Below are 16,451 nucleotides of genomic sequence, written 5' to 3'. Positions count from 1 at the left end.
CCGGCTTGTGCAGAAGTTCTCCAAAGTACCCACAAAATGACTTGTACCTCAACAAAACACTAAATAAATACAATTGGTTAGCGTGAACCCATGCCGGACCAGCGACCCCCTATATATACAATGGACCTATGTCACGCTCTCACTTGAAACCACATAAGAGGCTTCCATGGGAAAGCATACTTCCAAAACAAAGTTTACAAAAATAGAAATCATGGTCTACAAACACATTTTTCCTGATTAGAATTGTAGATTTAAGCCAAACTCACCTCCCACCTATTGCAGAACTGGGGCAAATTACTAATCTAAATCCAGTCCTAGAACAATTGAAGCTAGCTCATGATGGTGGAATCATCTGAACACCGAAATGTTGTTAGGTGGATATGTTTGCAACCAACATTTAATTGTGAAGCCTCGCCTAAAACAGTGCATGTGCTGTCTGTTGCAAGACATTTTTGTTAGCTTACAGCCCGCCCATTGTTTACCACTGGTTGGTCTCATTACCAGGCAATTAGCTTGCTTCCTATTTGATGGCTTTGGTGGACTTTACAAACCTGTTGTGACTTTGTCCCTCCCATGGAGCATGGATGCATTGCTTTATACACAGCTCTTTGTTTTCCTGGTGTCACTTTTTTCTTGTTAAACGTTCTACGAAAGGGTGGGTGTTTTTCAATCGGTCTCCCCACCCCACCTCCATGTTGCTCCTTCTCACTTTGAGCTACTGTGTTTTCTGTCTCAGAGTTGCTCTGTCTTGCTGTGTGTTTTCCGCCCCCCACAGTCAGTTGCGCTATATCGCCATGTGCGATGGTTCCCCCCCGCCCACCCCCACCATGGTCTCTGTGTTGCTCTGTCTCATAGTGCGCTTTCCTGCTTCTCCTTGGTTGCTTCCGTCCCCTATGCTGCTTCTCCCGCGTCCCCCAGAAGAGAAGAACACACGAATAGAAACAGTCCCGACCATACATGTATGATGATTTCCAAGATGAAAAAAATAACTTGCAGCTGAGTAGAAGCAACACTGATTTTCTCAGAGCACATGCATACCTGCCAACTTACAAAAGAACTTCACCGTGAGGGGAGGGACAGGGGCCTTGGAGAGGGTCGGGGGCCTGGTGCCAAGAGCCATCTTACAAGGCACTCTGCCCCTCACCTGCCCCCCTCACCAAAAAAACCAACAAAAACAAGCATTGGCATAGCCAATAGGTCTCGCCTTTGGGACCTTATAAGTGTTTAGCGATGCAACAGTTGCATAACTATATACTTATAAGGTCCCGAAAGCTAGACCTATTGGCTATGCCAAGCTAAAGTGATCGCGATCAAACATCAAAGCGGCCGCAAAAGTGAGAGTAATCGCGATCAAGCGCGCGGCGCCCGCGCACATGCACTGCAGCTCTAGGCTGGCCATGGTAGCACTTTTTGGAGTCCTCTCAAAAAGTCTCGCCAGACCAGCGCAAGCGCTGGGTCAGGCGAGACCTAACAAAGGGTCATTGAGGCTGTCGCCGATGCCCTGGGGTGTTTTCACACCTTTTAATGGGCATGGCAATTTACTGCCTCCGAAAACGAGCTGGAAACCCACTGTTTACAGCGGATTTCAGCTCGTTTTCCCTGTCACCGTGTGATTTCGGCTCCTTACCGGGTAACAGTATGAGGGGCCGGAAATAGTGAGACACACGGTGTTACCATGCGAGTTGTTGGGTCTACCCATATCCTTTGTCAAGGAACAGCAAGGTCCAGTGTATTCCATGTACACACCCACCCAAGGAAGAAACATTAGCTCAACTTCAAGATAACCGAGTACTAAGCACACTGAGTACTTACTACAAGGACATTTGAGGGAACAGCCACCAGAGTGCTAGTTTCATTACCTCAGTCATAAACACACACAACACATACAAGATCGTCAGGGCGCGAGCGCACACAACACATTTGCTTTTACAGCGACGTTTAGCAAGAAGCACGTCACAATGGAGACATGCCTTTATTAATTGGTGAAACGGGGGTTCGGCCTCTTGGTAACCACTGGGGCGCACATCTGCTGTAGCTCTCTCAAAGAGAATAGAGGCGCCTGGTTTATGATTCAATCCAGGGCCACTGGGGGGCGCGCGAGTCTCTGAAAGGAATGAAGTGTTTAGAACGCCTTTTACGTGTCAGGAACTGTCGAAGGAAAATACTGTTTCCCACCTCCCCTCCGAGCAACATCAAACCCGAGACAAGTTAACCGGAAACAACGCGATTAGAACAGCACATGCGGAAGTGTCGTTCGACGTAAACAGATCTGCAACTTCAGGCTCTGTTATAAGGTTTTGTTGTAACACACAGGAGTGCACGCACTGGGAGTGTTCAGCAAAACCAAAAGTGTTCATGGGGGATTCACTGACCTCTGACCATCGCAGCCATAATAGAGGCTACCTCCTTTCCTACTCCTGGCATAACATTTACTGAGGGGGGCTACAAGGAGAGTAAGAAGTAAAAACAATACTACAGGAATCAAGCAATGCTCGTCATTTTGCAGCTGCTGCCCCCAGAGTATCTCCAGTTTAGGTCCAAGTCCTATTTTATGTGGGGGTTCACCATTTCAACAAAACATTTTGCAAGCACCGGCAGACAGGCGCAACACACGCAAGCACATACACTTTAAAGCTATAGAAGGGGAAGTTGTGTTACATCCAGTAGAATTCATAGCCCCAATAGCCGGGGAGGGGGGCAGGGTTAGTAATACAAGCGCAATATTAAACTGCGCTCTGGCACGATCAGCATTATAACTTCCTTTCATTGAGCATCAGCTCAACCCCGCCGCAACAAGGTATTAGAGACCGACAGAAACAGTCGTATCGTATTTGACACCTCGCTTGTTAACACTTCTCTTAATGTGACAAATATAAGCGGTAAATATACAGCAATAAAACGATAAAAAGATAAACTTGGTGGAATACGGAAAATCAATTAGGGGAAAGTCCAAGGAGAGGCTTGTTTTGCAAACACACACGCACTTGACACTGGCCAGTAAACACGGCTAAAGAGGAATTCTTTGGACAAAGTTCCCGAGAGAAGGAAGAGTGGAAAACTTTCAGGAAGAGAAGGCCACGGAACCTCTCGGAGCAGGTGGCAGGTGAGGATTGTGAAAAAGACCTTTTTTAACATCCCTACCAGTAATTTGGTGTAGTGTATGTTTACGTTATTGCACAGATTTAGCCCCTTCTGTTCATACTTTGCTCCTATATGACCGCTCAGCAGCAGTGTATTTGGCAAATAGTAGAGTATTTTTCCTTAATTCGGGTTCAGAAAAGACCGAATCTCCTAAAAGGGCCAGCAGCTGGATTTCCGGGTCTGGAGACCAGCAATACAGGTGCGCCCATCGAGAACCTTCTGCAGCTGATCAAGTGTGGTTCACGAGAATGCAACACAGTAGTGACGTCCCAAAACGTTAATGGTTTTGGTGCTGCTACACTTGTCCCCTTTCCCGTCGGACTTGTCGTGGAGTACTCCTCAATCTTCTAGAATTGTTATGCTGCTTTAGGAAACCGTTTTTCCCCCATCATGTAAAAAACGAATTGGGTTTATTTGATCCTTTTAATTTTTCTTAACATCACATGAAATCTCAGAACGATGGCACTAGACTTTCTCCCCCAATTGCAAACCCCACTCTCAACAACAGAAATAAATGCTTTATGCCCATCCCCCTACTTCCCATGACGCAGACTCTGGGTCAGGACTTAGGAGTGAACTCCAAGAACTCTCGTACTCTGAGGAGGGAACTCGCTCATTTATTTTACCTTACTAGATCGCCATACCTCCATTTACAGGGATTCAGCCGCCAGTACACTTCCCTCCACTGTATGGTCTCAGATCCCTCCACAGCTTCTACATTATTCAAGGGGTTGTCATAGACAAGAGCCACACAGCTGAAACCTCACCTGCTGTGGTTTCTAATGGAAGCTATATAAGGAATAAAGTGTCCCATGCTGTACACTGTAAGTCACCGAAGAGTTCCATAACCATAGAGGAACAATGCCAAAGGCCAAGTTCCTTTATACGGTTATGGAACTCCGAGGTGACTTGCAATATCCTTATCGTGTACGGCAGGGTGAACTTTATCCCATATAATACAGAGTCACACCATCACCTGCTCCACAAGCCACTTGAAGCCTTGCGGTGTAGCGCTGTCATTTTAAGTTTGTACACATGAAGAATACAAATTAAACTTCTAGTGCAAAATTAAACACATCAAATACCTGGTAGATATTTGTTGTGAACAGATATTAGAAGCAGTAACTCCGAATGTGTAGAAACATGCAGAACAATTCTAGCTTTTCTCTAACTAAGGAGTGCAAAAATATACATTCTCTTTGCTTTTCATTGTAAGCTATTAAAATGGAGCAGAAGAAAGAAAAGCAATGTTCTGTTTTCCTTGCTTGAAAGAGCTTCTTCAACCATGCTCTGTGACCTGACCTGCCCTTTACCTGGGCTGCTGGCACTGCCCACAGGCATTGTGCCGTCAGAGCTAGACTGTAATAACTTATAATAGTCTAGTTCTGACGTTTTTCTTTATAACCGGCAAATGGGTGCGTCACAAGGCGGCAATTTTAAAGAAATTAGAGACTGGCGTTTATACAGGGATTAGAGAATACCATGTATTATAATCATATCTAAATTGTGTGAGTGCGCGCGCAACGTCCATGCCAGGAAGAAGCACAGCGCAAAGGAGCATGCCACCTATACACACTGCACACAAATTAAAAGATCGCTGGTTACTCCTTGGCACCTACAGGGTTGATAGCTACTCCGGTAGTCTCCTCTGCCAAATTCACCTGTCCGATGCCTCACATTTTCAATTCTAAACAAATATTAGGCAAGCCCTTCTGCTGTTGTTCATGGCTGCGAACTTAACACCACGTTGGCAGTTACACAGAGGCTAGCCACTCACAACATACAGGACAAAGAAAAAAAAAAAGACTTGTAATGCTGCCCTACCTTCTAAGAACTGCTTGTCCAAAATTAAAAACTGGTCACACCAACGTTTAAAGTGATGCTAAAAAACAGGCTAGCAGGACACGTCCTGGTTGCAAAACAATAACGGTCACATTAAAAGAGGGGATTAAACTAGCACTACATTTTGACACCTTCACCAGAAGAAACTATCCTTAGACACAGATCCATTTAAATTCCGACTAAAATGTAGTATGCCTTACCCCTCAAAATTCATCCCAAATTCTGTAATGTGACGGCTGCAATGCTTCATAACAATCATTTGCTAGAACCAGCTCATGTGGAAGAACAAAACCTGACTCAACATCAAGCAGAAGTTTAAAGAAGCACACAATGTACTAGGTTAATCTAATTTCATAACAGAGCCCTGATGGCAATATCAGATATACTGATAATAACTAAACAACCCTGCAGTGAGCGAATTAACCAGGAACTCGTTTCTCTCTCCTACGTGCTGTAATACCACTTCCCCCATACTGGGCCAACGTCCATGCAATATGGCCATTATCTCCCAATGCAGCACCTTTAATGAACTTAGAACAACTTAACATTCGACAATGCAATAACAACCACGAACCAGCCTCCCAAGGTCCAGCACTCGTGCCCTTCGAGGCTCTCACTCTTTCAGTGCAGTAGACTGCGGATGCTGTGGTGCAGAGGAGTAAAGAGGATTGCATGAGATACAGGACAAGTCACGTGGCGCAGAGGGATACAGGGGACTGCACAGGATGCAGTACACGCACCACACACAGGATCATAAAGCTCAGGAAGCTGGCGCATTTGAGGGACTGACCATCGCCCGCACATGTTCCAACACTTTAGACAATTGCTTTGTACAGGTAGCTTGGAGTAAGGATGCAATCCCTTGCTACTGTGTAATGGGGGCGATCGACAGGTTTCAGCATACAATTAGAGCCTGGTGTCCAGTGTGTTGCTTGTAGTAGGAAAAGCAGCCCTCTGTGTAGCCAGTAGCGAACAAGTTCAGGGAGCAGTTTACCTTACGTTTCTTCAGAAGTCTTGCTCTGCACTAGTTGTAATTTCTATGCTTTTTTCAGGAGCTTGATGTAAATGGCACTAGAATTATCGGTCTGCACCAAGGGTTTGAATCTACCCGGTAAACAGGTGTGGAATAAGAGTTTTAGCGCAGAATCAAAAATTACCCACTGTGCCAAAGCAGTGACCTACGTTGATATTGTGATCCATCTGACAATATAATCGAGGGTTTGGAGTTCTTCAGTAAGATGCTTTCCCTCCAGGGCTACCCCAGAATCCTACCTGTTGCAGCGCAGAACAAGACCTGGCCCATTGTTCTGCCTTTTTTCTTCGTCGCAGTGACCTCACGTCCTTTGTTGGGATCTTCCCATCCAGTGCTGGGATACCACGTTCTATCAGATCGATAAATGCACTGCCCTTAGAGCTCACCGTTTACACATATTTTGGGGTGGCGCATATAACAGGGTGGCCTTAGATTTTGTCTTGACATTTTCACAGATGTAAAAAAGGAGGCCTTTTAAGCCCCACAAGTACTTAGAGCTCAAATCCCAATATGGCCATATGAATAAGAGACCTTTTGTATAGCTTTCATCATTCAGGGATATGTCGACCTTCTACCCTGAAATCATTAAGCTTCTACATCTTAAACTCTCCGGACAAAACAGCAACACCCATTCTTCTTCCTTCACCACCATCTGATGCCGAGCAACACTCCACACACCAACTGTACTGGAGGGTCTTACTGCTGGAAGATGCCACCCTGATACTTTTCGGGTTTAAGACGCGTTTCAGCCTCTTTCATCTCACAGGCTTAGACTCTGGACACACCCTGCGTGCATTGTATGCAGTGATGTTCTTTTAGGATGGAGGTCCAAGCTCTTTGTCATATAACGTCCTCTTGACCCATCTCACACTAGTTACATATTTCCAAGGCAAGCTCCTTCAGGCATCAAGTCATGACCAGTGCTGGACTACGGGTCTGATGCCAGTCTGCGTGGGCTTCTCAAAGGAACTCGGAGGTTATGATGAGGATTTGTTTGTTGGCGACGTCTGCTGGCTCCACTCATCACTGGTTGGGAAGGCGTCCTCATTTCTGATGATAACCTGCTGGATTGTTCAAGATCACTAGTTGATTGCCTGTTTTGCACTCTGGTCAAGAAGAATCCACAGTGACGCGGTGGCTCTAGTACGGTTTGGGGTTGCAGCCTCTGGGTGTCCCAATCTTCTAGCTATGAGCTCTGGTTACATTTGTGTTGGTTTCACTTTGCCAAGACTCTCTCTCTTCTCCCCTACCAATACAGTCCGACTGTGTCCATGAAATTGAGGATGCAGAGTATTAGCCTCCCATGTCCTGTCAGACTCATTAGGTTCTTTTTTCAATCAACTGACATCCTCTCTGGCTCATCTGTTGCATGGATACGCAGGGTCTTTACTTCCTTTGTCCTTAGGATGGTAAGTGTCATGGTTCCCATAAGCTACAGACTTCCATCTAGCTCTGTTCCCACCTGGGATACTAACCAGTCCCTCGAATGCCCCTCTCATGAAGTAGTTAGCCTCCTTGCATCCTTTTTCTAGGGGACAGCCAGTCTGATTCAGTTCTCTCAGACTTTTTTCTGTCCGGGACAGGCACTTTCTCTGGTTCCTCTGTCCAAAGGATGATCAGTCGATCCAATAGATGCATAGTCTTTGTTTCCCCTCACTGATGTCCTGCCTCTTCAGTCCCATATATACATGTCAAGCTATCTCGAGCGAAGGAATTCCACCCCTAATAGAGGGCGTTTCGCTCAAGGCCATGACCCTCCCACTGGGCACATGGTCTGCATGCTTTGCTGCGTGGACGACAAAAGCTCTCACAAATTCTCAATGCACGAATTGTTTTCTTCAAGTGTGCATTCCTGATCCTCACCTCCTCACTACCACTTGTATTCATGCCATCTCAAGACACAAGCCTACTTAAAGGGTCCTTGGGAGAGTGAAGAGGCTCAGAAACGGAGAGGCTTGGAAATAAAGAGGCGGAGAAGAATAAAAGAGACTTGGAAAGAGTGAACAGTCCTGAAAGCCTGTGGGCAGACAGGTGCTGACAGTGCGGTTTGCCCCAATGCCATCCGTGTGCACAGATTCTTAAGGAAGGGGTGCTATTAAATGTCTCCCACAGATAATCAAATGAGCTATCCGGTCTCTGCATATATTTTCTCTGCCAAGTGAACTAGGATTTCATTACCACAACTGTATACTGCACAATGGTTTTGTTGCTCCCACTGCAGTTCTAGATTCTATTGCACTGGTAGTGCACTCAAGGTGTATCCGCACTGAAGAGGAGGGTTCAACCAGCAAGTCACCAGGCGAAGGGAGGCTGGTGACAGCTGATAGTGCAAAATCACAAACCTGTAATCCTAGGAGATGTATTTACAGATCGCCATGTTAAATCTGTACAAGCCAAAGAGGGGGCTCAGTGTGAGTCATTAGTCAAGTCTCAGCCAAATCCTAGTAGCCCATTTTTTGGAACGCTGACTCTGGAGACCAGTCGTAGCTGTAATATCTGTTCTCTGCCTATTTGTGGAGCTCTCGGTCATGGACCACCAGACCCTGGTTTGAAACAAGTACAGAATAGATGATAGTCCATCCCCAAACCCGTAGCTGTTTCATGCTTAACTCTGTGCTGTATCATACAACAATACTTTGTCTTTAGGTGGTGCTGTCCTAAGACTCCAACAGTCAATCCACTTTCGATAGGAACTAAAAGAATCTACTGTCTAGGCTTTCAGCAGAATGGCTACAGTGGTGCAGCTGCTTTCATACAGACCATCAACATATCAGGAAATGGCAGATTCTAGCAAGTAATATTGCATTAGCTGGGGGCTTGCTTGTGTGTGCCGAAATATCTGGGTCATTATTAGCACTGGCTTGAAGAAGAGGTCAATCTTCAAGGTAGCGGCCATCCACCCCCTCTCCCTTTGATAGATTATGTGAAGGACCCAGAAAAGTTGACCCGCTGGACCAGCAGAAGCCTGGTGAAAAACAGTGAACAAAGGCTTTCTAGCAAGGATCTCAAAACTGGTCTCATAAAAAAGATGGTCCTGAAAAGAAACTCAAAATCTACAGAGTTTTACGGAAAGTTTCCTTGCTTGAGCCTAAACGTGCATGCACCCTGTCTCCAGCAGAACTGGACAGCGTGGGTGTATCTGGTCTCGGCTGCCATGAGACAGGCATTCAAGGCTGCTCCAGAATCCAAGCCCAGACACCGAAATCTTCATCAGCGGGATCCACTTCATCACTGCCATGCGTGTTCCTAGGTTGGCTTGATCCTTCAGGGCCGGACCTTGTACCTTTCCCACTCGCCAACTTAACTTTCTTCCAAATTTCGTGTAAATGTATACATTTATTTAGAAGAATCGTTTTGATCACAGCTATGTCAGTCTTTGTTGTTAGAACTTGGCCTCCAGACCTTTCGCTTGGGGTTACCTTAAGCGCAACCAATAAGGAGCCACCAAGAGGAACTTCATCCACAACAAAATCCTGGCCAACTCCAAGGAACTTTTCAGTGTCTTTCAAGAATTCACTAACCCACGCAGCGAAGCCAAAGACATCACCCCATCCTAAGACCTCTGCGACAAGCTTGGAACCTATTTCCACCTCAAGATCAAAAACCTCTACAACAACTTGATTGACCATGCACCAGGCGCGACAGACGGCCCCCCGCCTCCAAGAAACCGCCTCGACCATGAAAAGCATCCACTCGGGGGCCTCCACCGACCTCTGCCCCCCTCACATTTACCACAGAGCCGCGGCCGCCATCGTACCCGAACTACAACGCACGATCAACACCACCTTTAAAACAGGCACCTTCCCAGACGACTGGAAGCGCGCAGAAGTCAGATCTCTGCTCAAGAAGCCCACAGCTGACCCCACCGACCTCAAGAACTATCGGCCCATCTCGCTCCTCTCCATCGCAGCCAAAGTTGCAGAGAAAACAGTCAATCGGAAACTGACACGATTCATTGAAGAGAACGCAGTCCTCGACCCGTCCCAATCTGGATTCCGAAGCAACCACAGCACAGAGACCGCCCTACTCGCCGCCACAGATGACATCCGCACCCTCCTGGACCAAAGCCACTCCGCAGCCCTCATCCTACTCGACCTATCAGCGGCCTTTGACACTGTCTCCAACCGCACACTAGTCGCTAGACTACACGACGCAGGCATTCAAGGAACAGCCCTGGACTGGATCCGATCATTCCTCACCGGAAGAAGCCAAAGGATCAGACTCCCACCTTTCCTCTCCGGCCCCACGAAAATCACCTGCGGAGTCCCAAAGGGTTCATCCCTGAGCCCCACCCTCTTCAATATCTACATGGCCCCCCTCGCAGCCATCATCCTACAACACGGCCTCAACATTGTATCCTACGCCAACGACACCCAGCTCATCATTTCCCTCACCACAGACCCCACCACTGCCAAATTCAACTTCCAGAAAGGAATGAAGACGTCGCAGTCTGGATGACCAACAGCTGCCTGAAGCTCAACGCCGAGAAGACAGAAGTCCTCTTCCTCGGTACCACCCCTTCTGCATGGGACAGCACTTGGTGGCCGACTGCCTCGGAAGCCCACCTACCCTCTTCAGACCACGCCAAGAACCTCGGCATCGTACTTCACTCATCACTCACCATGAACCGACAGGTCAACGCCGTCACATCCAGCTGCGTCAACACCCTTCGCAAGACCTTAAAGTGGATCCCCCCCTGAGACAAGGAAGACAGTCACCCACACACTCATCACCCACAGACTGGCCTATGGAACTGCACTCTACGCCGGCATCAACAAGTCCCTACTCGGCAAACTCCAGACAATACAGAACACCGCCGCCAGACTAGTCCTCAGCATCCCCCGACACAAACACATCAGTCAACACTTACGAAGTCGCCACTGGCTCCCTGTGGAGAAAAGAGTCACTTTCAAAATCCTCAATCACGCCTACAAATGCCTACACAACAACGGACCCAAATACCTCAACAACAGAATTAACTTCCACGTACCCAAAAGAAACCTCCGATCTTCCAACCTCACACGGGCTGAAACCCCGCACCTCCACAGAGCCAGAGCAGGCGGAAGATCCTTCTCTCACATTGCAGCCAAGACCTGGAACGAGCTACCGGCAGATATCAGACGTGCCCACTCCCTGAACACCTTCAGGAAGACCCTCAATACCTGGCTGTTCGGCTAAACAGATTTGCCCCCCCCCCCCCCCAGTGCCTTGAGACCCTCACAGGTGAGTAGCACGCTTACAATTCCCTGATTGATTGATTGATTCTTTCTTAGACGTTAGTCTTTATTCCATTCTTTTCCTTCTTGAATTTGTTACTGTGACCCTTGTTTATAGTTTCTTTGTACTCTTCAACTGTAAGGCATTTTAACTGCGCCTCCCACATACCACAAGTGCTTTTCTGTTGGAGAAATGCCAAACAGGGCAAACAAGTGTGTTTATCGGCCAGTCTTCCTGCCGTGTAGGGTTGTTTCAGACTGCTGTGGCAGGAGGCATGGCGTAGGGCTCACTCACCTTACAGCAATTCTTTGTGTAGATCTTTTGCAAATATTAATACAAAATTACATTACAGGAACAATAATGATAATATCTAACATTCCATAGGAGATAAATAAATATAGTAGAATAAGAAGAAAGAATATATGTAATAAATATGATTTGCTAATAAGTTGTATATAAATAAAGATAAATAGTTGAATAACTAGTTGAATAATTAAAAGGTTAAGTACTTAGATACTTAAGAAAAATATAAGTAAGACAAAAAGAACGAACAAGAGCAAAGGGTTAAAGAGCAAATCACAATATGACTTAAACACGTGAATTAAACCATTATATCTCTACCGGAACCGCTTAGCAACTATTTAACGGTCTGTTATGGGGCATTAAGGAACAAACATTCCCTGGCCCGTGGGGCAGAAGAGGGAACGGTGCGAGGTAACTATGCACACGGTGTCAATGAGGGAAGGCAATAATAGGAAAATGATCCTAAATGGATGGGACAGTTCGAATTGTAAGTCATGTCCACCACAGTTCAGGGTGATATAATCGCGGAATAACTAAATCGCCTCATTGGTAAAGTGATTTCCCATTCGTGAGTGTATCTTACTTTTCGAAATTCAGAAGGCATATTTAAATCATGGCTAAGGCACACCTCCAGAATAAATAAAAATAATTTAAAAAATGACAACCAGAACCTTTGGCTGTTCACAGCAAGGTCTTCCACACGATGTCACTACACCGTGAGTTGCTTACACAAACCCCCAGCACCACGAGGACCCACCCCAGGAGATCTTTGCACTTTCAAGGTCTTCTACATTAGGCGTCTGTACCACCAGCATATGCACACATGGACAGGGCACTTTGCACACATGGACAGGGCACTTTGCACACATGTTCTTCACGAGGTTTTTGGACTGCTCTAGTCTGCCACACAATGCCTCAAAGCCTTGACGGTTTTGGACTGCTCTAGTCTGCCACACAATGCCTCAGAGCATTGACGGTTTTGGACTGCTCTAGTCTGCCACACAATGCCTCAAAGTCTTGATGGTTTTGGACTGCTCTAGTCTGCCACACAATGCCTCAAAGCATTGACGGTTTTGGCCTGCTCTAGTCTGCCACACAATGCCTCAAAGCCTTGATGGTTTTGGCCTGCTCTAGTCTGCCACACAATGCCTCAAAGCCTTGACGGTTTTGGACTGCTCTAGTCTGCCACACAATGCCTCAAAGTCTTGATGGTTTTTGGACTGCTCTAGTCTGCCACACAATGCCTCAAAGCATTGACGGTTTTGGACTGCTCTAGTCTGCCACACAATGCCTCAAAGCTTTGATGTTTTTTTTTTGGACTGCTGTAGTCTGCCACACAATGCCTCAAAGCTTTGATGTTTTTTTTTGGACTGATCTAGTCTGCCACACAATGCCTCGAAGGCTCGATGGTCTTCTATACGTCGAAGTCCTCCTACACCAGGTCTTTGCAGGGTGATTGGCTCCCAGAGAAGTTCCACGCCCGGAGGCTCTCCCACAGAAGGTGTGTGTCCAGAGTTCTCCAAGTCTAAACTCCTCGCTCACCCGGACATGCCTTCTTTCAGCACTCCAGTCCTCTCTCTTTTTCTTTGTCCCTCCCCCTTTTCTTCTTCGTTACTGTGTCCCCTTTCTTCTTACCCGCCCAATACAAAGCAATGCAGGAATACTGAGTGGCATGATACGTCAGAAACAGATTGATATAGTAGGCAGACAGTGTACATAAAGTGATACACGAGTATGTGTGCTTTTCCTTTTCAGGCGATTTCCTGTGAAATGCAGTTTTTCGAGTGTCTTTTCTGTTCTGGTGACAAAAGACGCATTCTTTTCAGTCCTCTCCACTGTTCTCGGTTTTATCTCAAGAATGATGAAAGGTATTTCCTCTTGTTTTTAATGCATTGTAGATGTCCTTTTAGGGAGGGCGGTGTAGCAGGAAAGGTGTTTTGATCTCGAGTTCCCACTGCTCAATCTTCTAGTACACCCTGACCCCCTTGTGTTCCAGGTTTGCGTTTTGTACTGCCCTGAAGCACTGCGGGAGTGTTTTGTGGCATTCTACATCGTCTCTAGTGCACGGCGCTACTGGTATCTTTCAGATTCCAAAGTGACACTTCTTTCTGTATACAATAAGCAGAGGGGTGGTGCTGCGGGCAGATAACCGCGCCATGGCATAGGGTTTGGTTTCATGGTTTACTTTAGCATGCCAACTAGGCAGAGCATTAGACTCGCCCCTAAACTGCGGGACTGGAGTTTAGAGACACACTGGACAGCAGTTCTTCTCTGCATAGTGCTCTGGCTGCCACCTGTTCACCTACACAGCCTGTTGTCTAGCTGGGTGTATGCTGGTCTTCTGTTTCACCCCGAACTCATTTATTTAACGTTGGGCCCCAGACTTCACTACTATAGAGTAAGATTGTGAAAGGGTCTTATTACTTAGTTTACCCCCAGTGACTGCAGTATTCTTTCTGGGGGTTTATGCTGTATTGGAGCCTTTCTGTATAGTAGGTGCTGGGATGAGTACTTTGTTAACAAAAACTGGCCAACAACTATTTACATTTCTTTCAACACAGAGCGGTGACACAGCACCAATAAATACCCAAGGGCAGCGCTGGCAGTGGGACGAAAAAAGTGGAGGGTCTCTAAAAGGGGCGGGGCTAAAGTATAACTAGGAACCATTTCCAAGAGGTGTGCCCTATGTAATTAAGTGCATGGCTAAATCAAGCAAACAAACACATTGTGCTTCACACTTTGTACCCCCTTTCGAGTATTTTGGTGCTTCTCTGAAAGGGTTTGGTTGTTGCAGCTAGACAACTAACAACAATGGACATAGGCCTAAAACAAACCAGATTCGTTGGCTTTGTCAATGCTTGTGAGCAGTATGAAATAAAGGAGGAAGAACAATAACTTTGTTGTGAAAATGTTTCTATACTGAAAATATGAGATTGTGAATTAAATATTAATCAGGTTTTTGGAAGGGGTTTTACGAAGGGGTGGCTATCTTCAGAGTGTATCATTCACTCCTGAACTCCCCTCACGCCTCTTTTCTCTGTACCGTCCCACTGTTAGACTCATACTCTTTAACTACAAGCAGAGTTCTAAAATCCTCCATCTGCATATTTCACACGGCATCTCTTTCCTTTTAAGTACATCTTGTCACTCGGTCCTTCCGAAGGTTACTTTCATCTCCTTCACTTCACCATAACCCCATACTCATACAACATACACCTGTAAGCATTACATTTTCTTCTACTTTAGGGCTATTCATATTTCAACAACTGTGGACCTCTTTCACACACCTTTCCACGACTACAATTAGCACATATGTGACCGGCGCTTTGCGCACTCTTCAGAGAGGCCAGGGATCGGATGTTTATGTGTCTGACCATCTTTACAAACCAACTGACAGGCACTGTGAGAAACCCGTACTACGTTCAGCCTCAGCTCTAGGTTTCTCAAATCATGCCTCGTTCTAAACACCCAGCCATAACTTGAACTCACCCAGATACCTGGAGGCTCAGTTTACAGTCTGCACTACACAAGAACCATATGTTGCCTGCAGGAAAAATAAAAACCATAAGACACCTGGAAAAAGAAAAAGAATCTCAAGGAATGCACCACAGTATTAAAACATGTAAACTGGGACTGCTTATCCGACATCGATTGACCTATGGGTGTTTACAGTTACTGTTTAGCAGTGTTGTCTGTAGAGTTAAGGAAAAAATGTTAGCAAAATTAGGAGTACATTACATGAAATGCACTCTGGGTAGCTCAATTGAAAAAGTAACATGAAGGCATACCTAGTGTTCCAAAGTAACTCAAGATAACAAGGGGACTTGTTCGTGGAGAAAAGTTCTCACCACATTTTCTGCTCGAAACCTGTCTCCCGCAAGACAGTGTCTGCTCAAACCAGTCCGGACAGAAAAAAATTGTTCAAAATTCTACATCACGTAATTTTGTGTGATGCAAAATTGCATGCATTATGCAAATTATGTAAACATAATGTAAATTTTGCAAGGAACTACAAATAACACTGCATTCGCAATTCATGAACCAATTCTTCCTAATATTCCACTTAACTTACTGGCCACATCCCCTCATCTGCCCAGTCTGGACTGCTGGTACTTAGATTATGTGCAACTATTAACTGTTAGCATGGCATATGGTGGCGCAGATCTCCTCGCCCAGAGTGAAAACCCAATTCTGGATTAGTTGTAGCCGCACCCACAAACAGGGCCATACCTCCAATTTTATGGGGCATGTCCCTTACCTCTTACATCATGCCTGGCATTTCCTAGCCAGGTAATCCAACAGGGACAGCTTCACCAGGAGAAATCTGTTCGCACTTCGTCAGACTACTTGATATGCATTCCACAGCCATCGCCTCCTATATCTTTAATAATCCGGTATTTAGAGTGCTGGATGTTCACAATGTGCAATTCCTGCCTATGATTAACTTTGCAAATTGCAAGATCAGGAATCACCCTCGAACTAATGCCATACATTTCCAACCAATGTACAGGTTTGAGGCCCAATATGGTAAGTCCCGTGTCACCCCAGAAGGGATATCCTAGAATAGCCCTGATGCCTCAAACAAATTCTTCCAGAATATCCTCATTTGCTGAATCTCTGCCCCACATTCCTTCCAGCACAGACCAGCAGATCCTGCCTATACAGTTTCTAGACACTGTCCGGCATCAGGCACTATCCCGACAATCTTAAAGGCATTTTGTCAATGATGAACGCCCAACTATTCTTGCCAGGATCTTCTCCGAGTACCTGTCAATTAGTCATTTATTGACAATGACAATTTACTTTCGGTTTATGCAGTCTCATCAGATCTATAGATCTGGTTTACCTATATTTAAAAAATGATGCAGTGGCAAAAAAGGAGGGTATTTGTTGGAAAGGATGTAGCAAAAAAACA

General features: G+C 45.9%; 1 protein-coding gene across 4 annotated transcripts in view; it reads right to left on the bottom strand.

The window, feature by feature from the left end:
- The window catches only part of CASKIN2 (CASK interacting protein 2), a 312,904-nt gene that overhangs the window by 163,138 nt on the left and 133,315 nt on the right, over positions 1-16,451 (bottom strand). Inside the window, exon 1 of one of the 4 annotated variants that reach the window (XM_085617002.1) lies at positions 6,256-6,358. The exons of the other annotated variants lie outside the window; for them this stretch is intronic. Coding sequence (XP_085473128.1) covers positions 6,256-6,286 — 31 coding nt within the window. The 5' untranslated portion in view covers positions 6,287-6,358. Of the gene's footprint in view, positions 1-6,255; positions 6,359-16,451 lie in introns of those variants that run through there. 4 annotated transcript variants of the gene reach the window in all.

Source organism: Triturus cristatus, chromosome 7 (assembly GCF_964204655.1).
Source record: "Triturus cristatus chromosome 7, aTriCri1.1, whole genome shotgun sequence".
NCBI lineage: Eukaryota > Metazoa > Chordata > Amphibia > Caudata > Salamandridae > Triturus > Triturus cristatus.
This window is presented reverse-complemented; position numbering and strand designations above follow the sequence as displayed.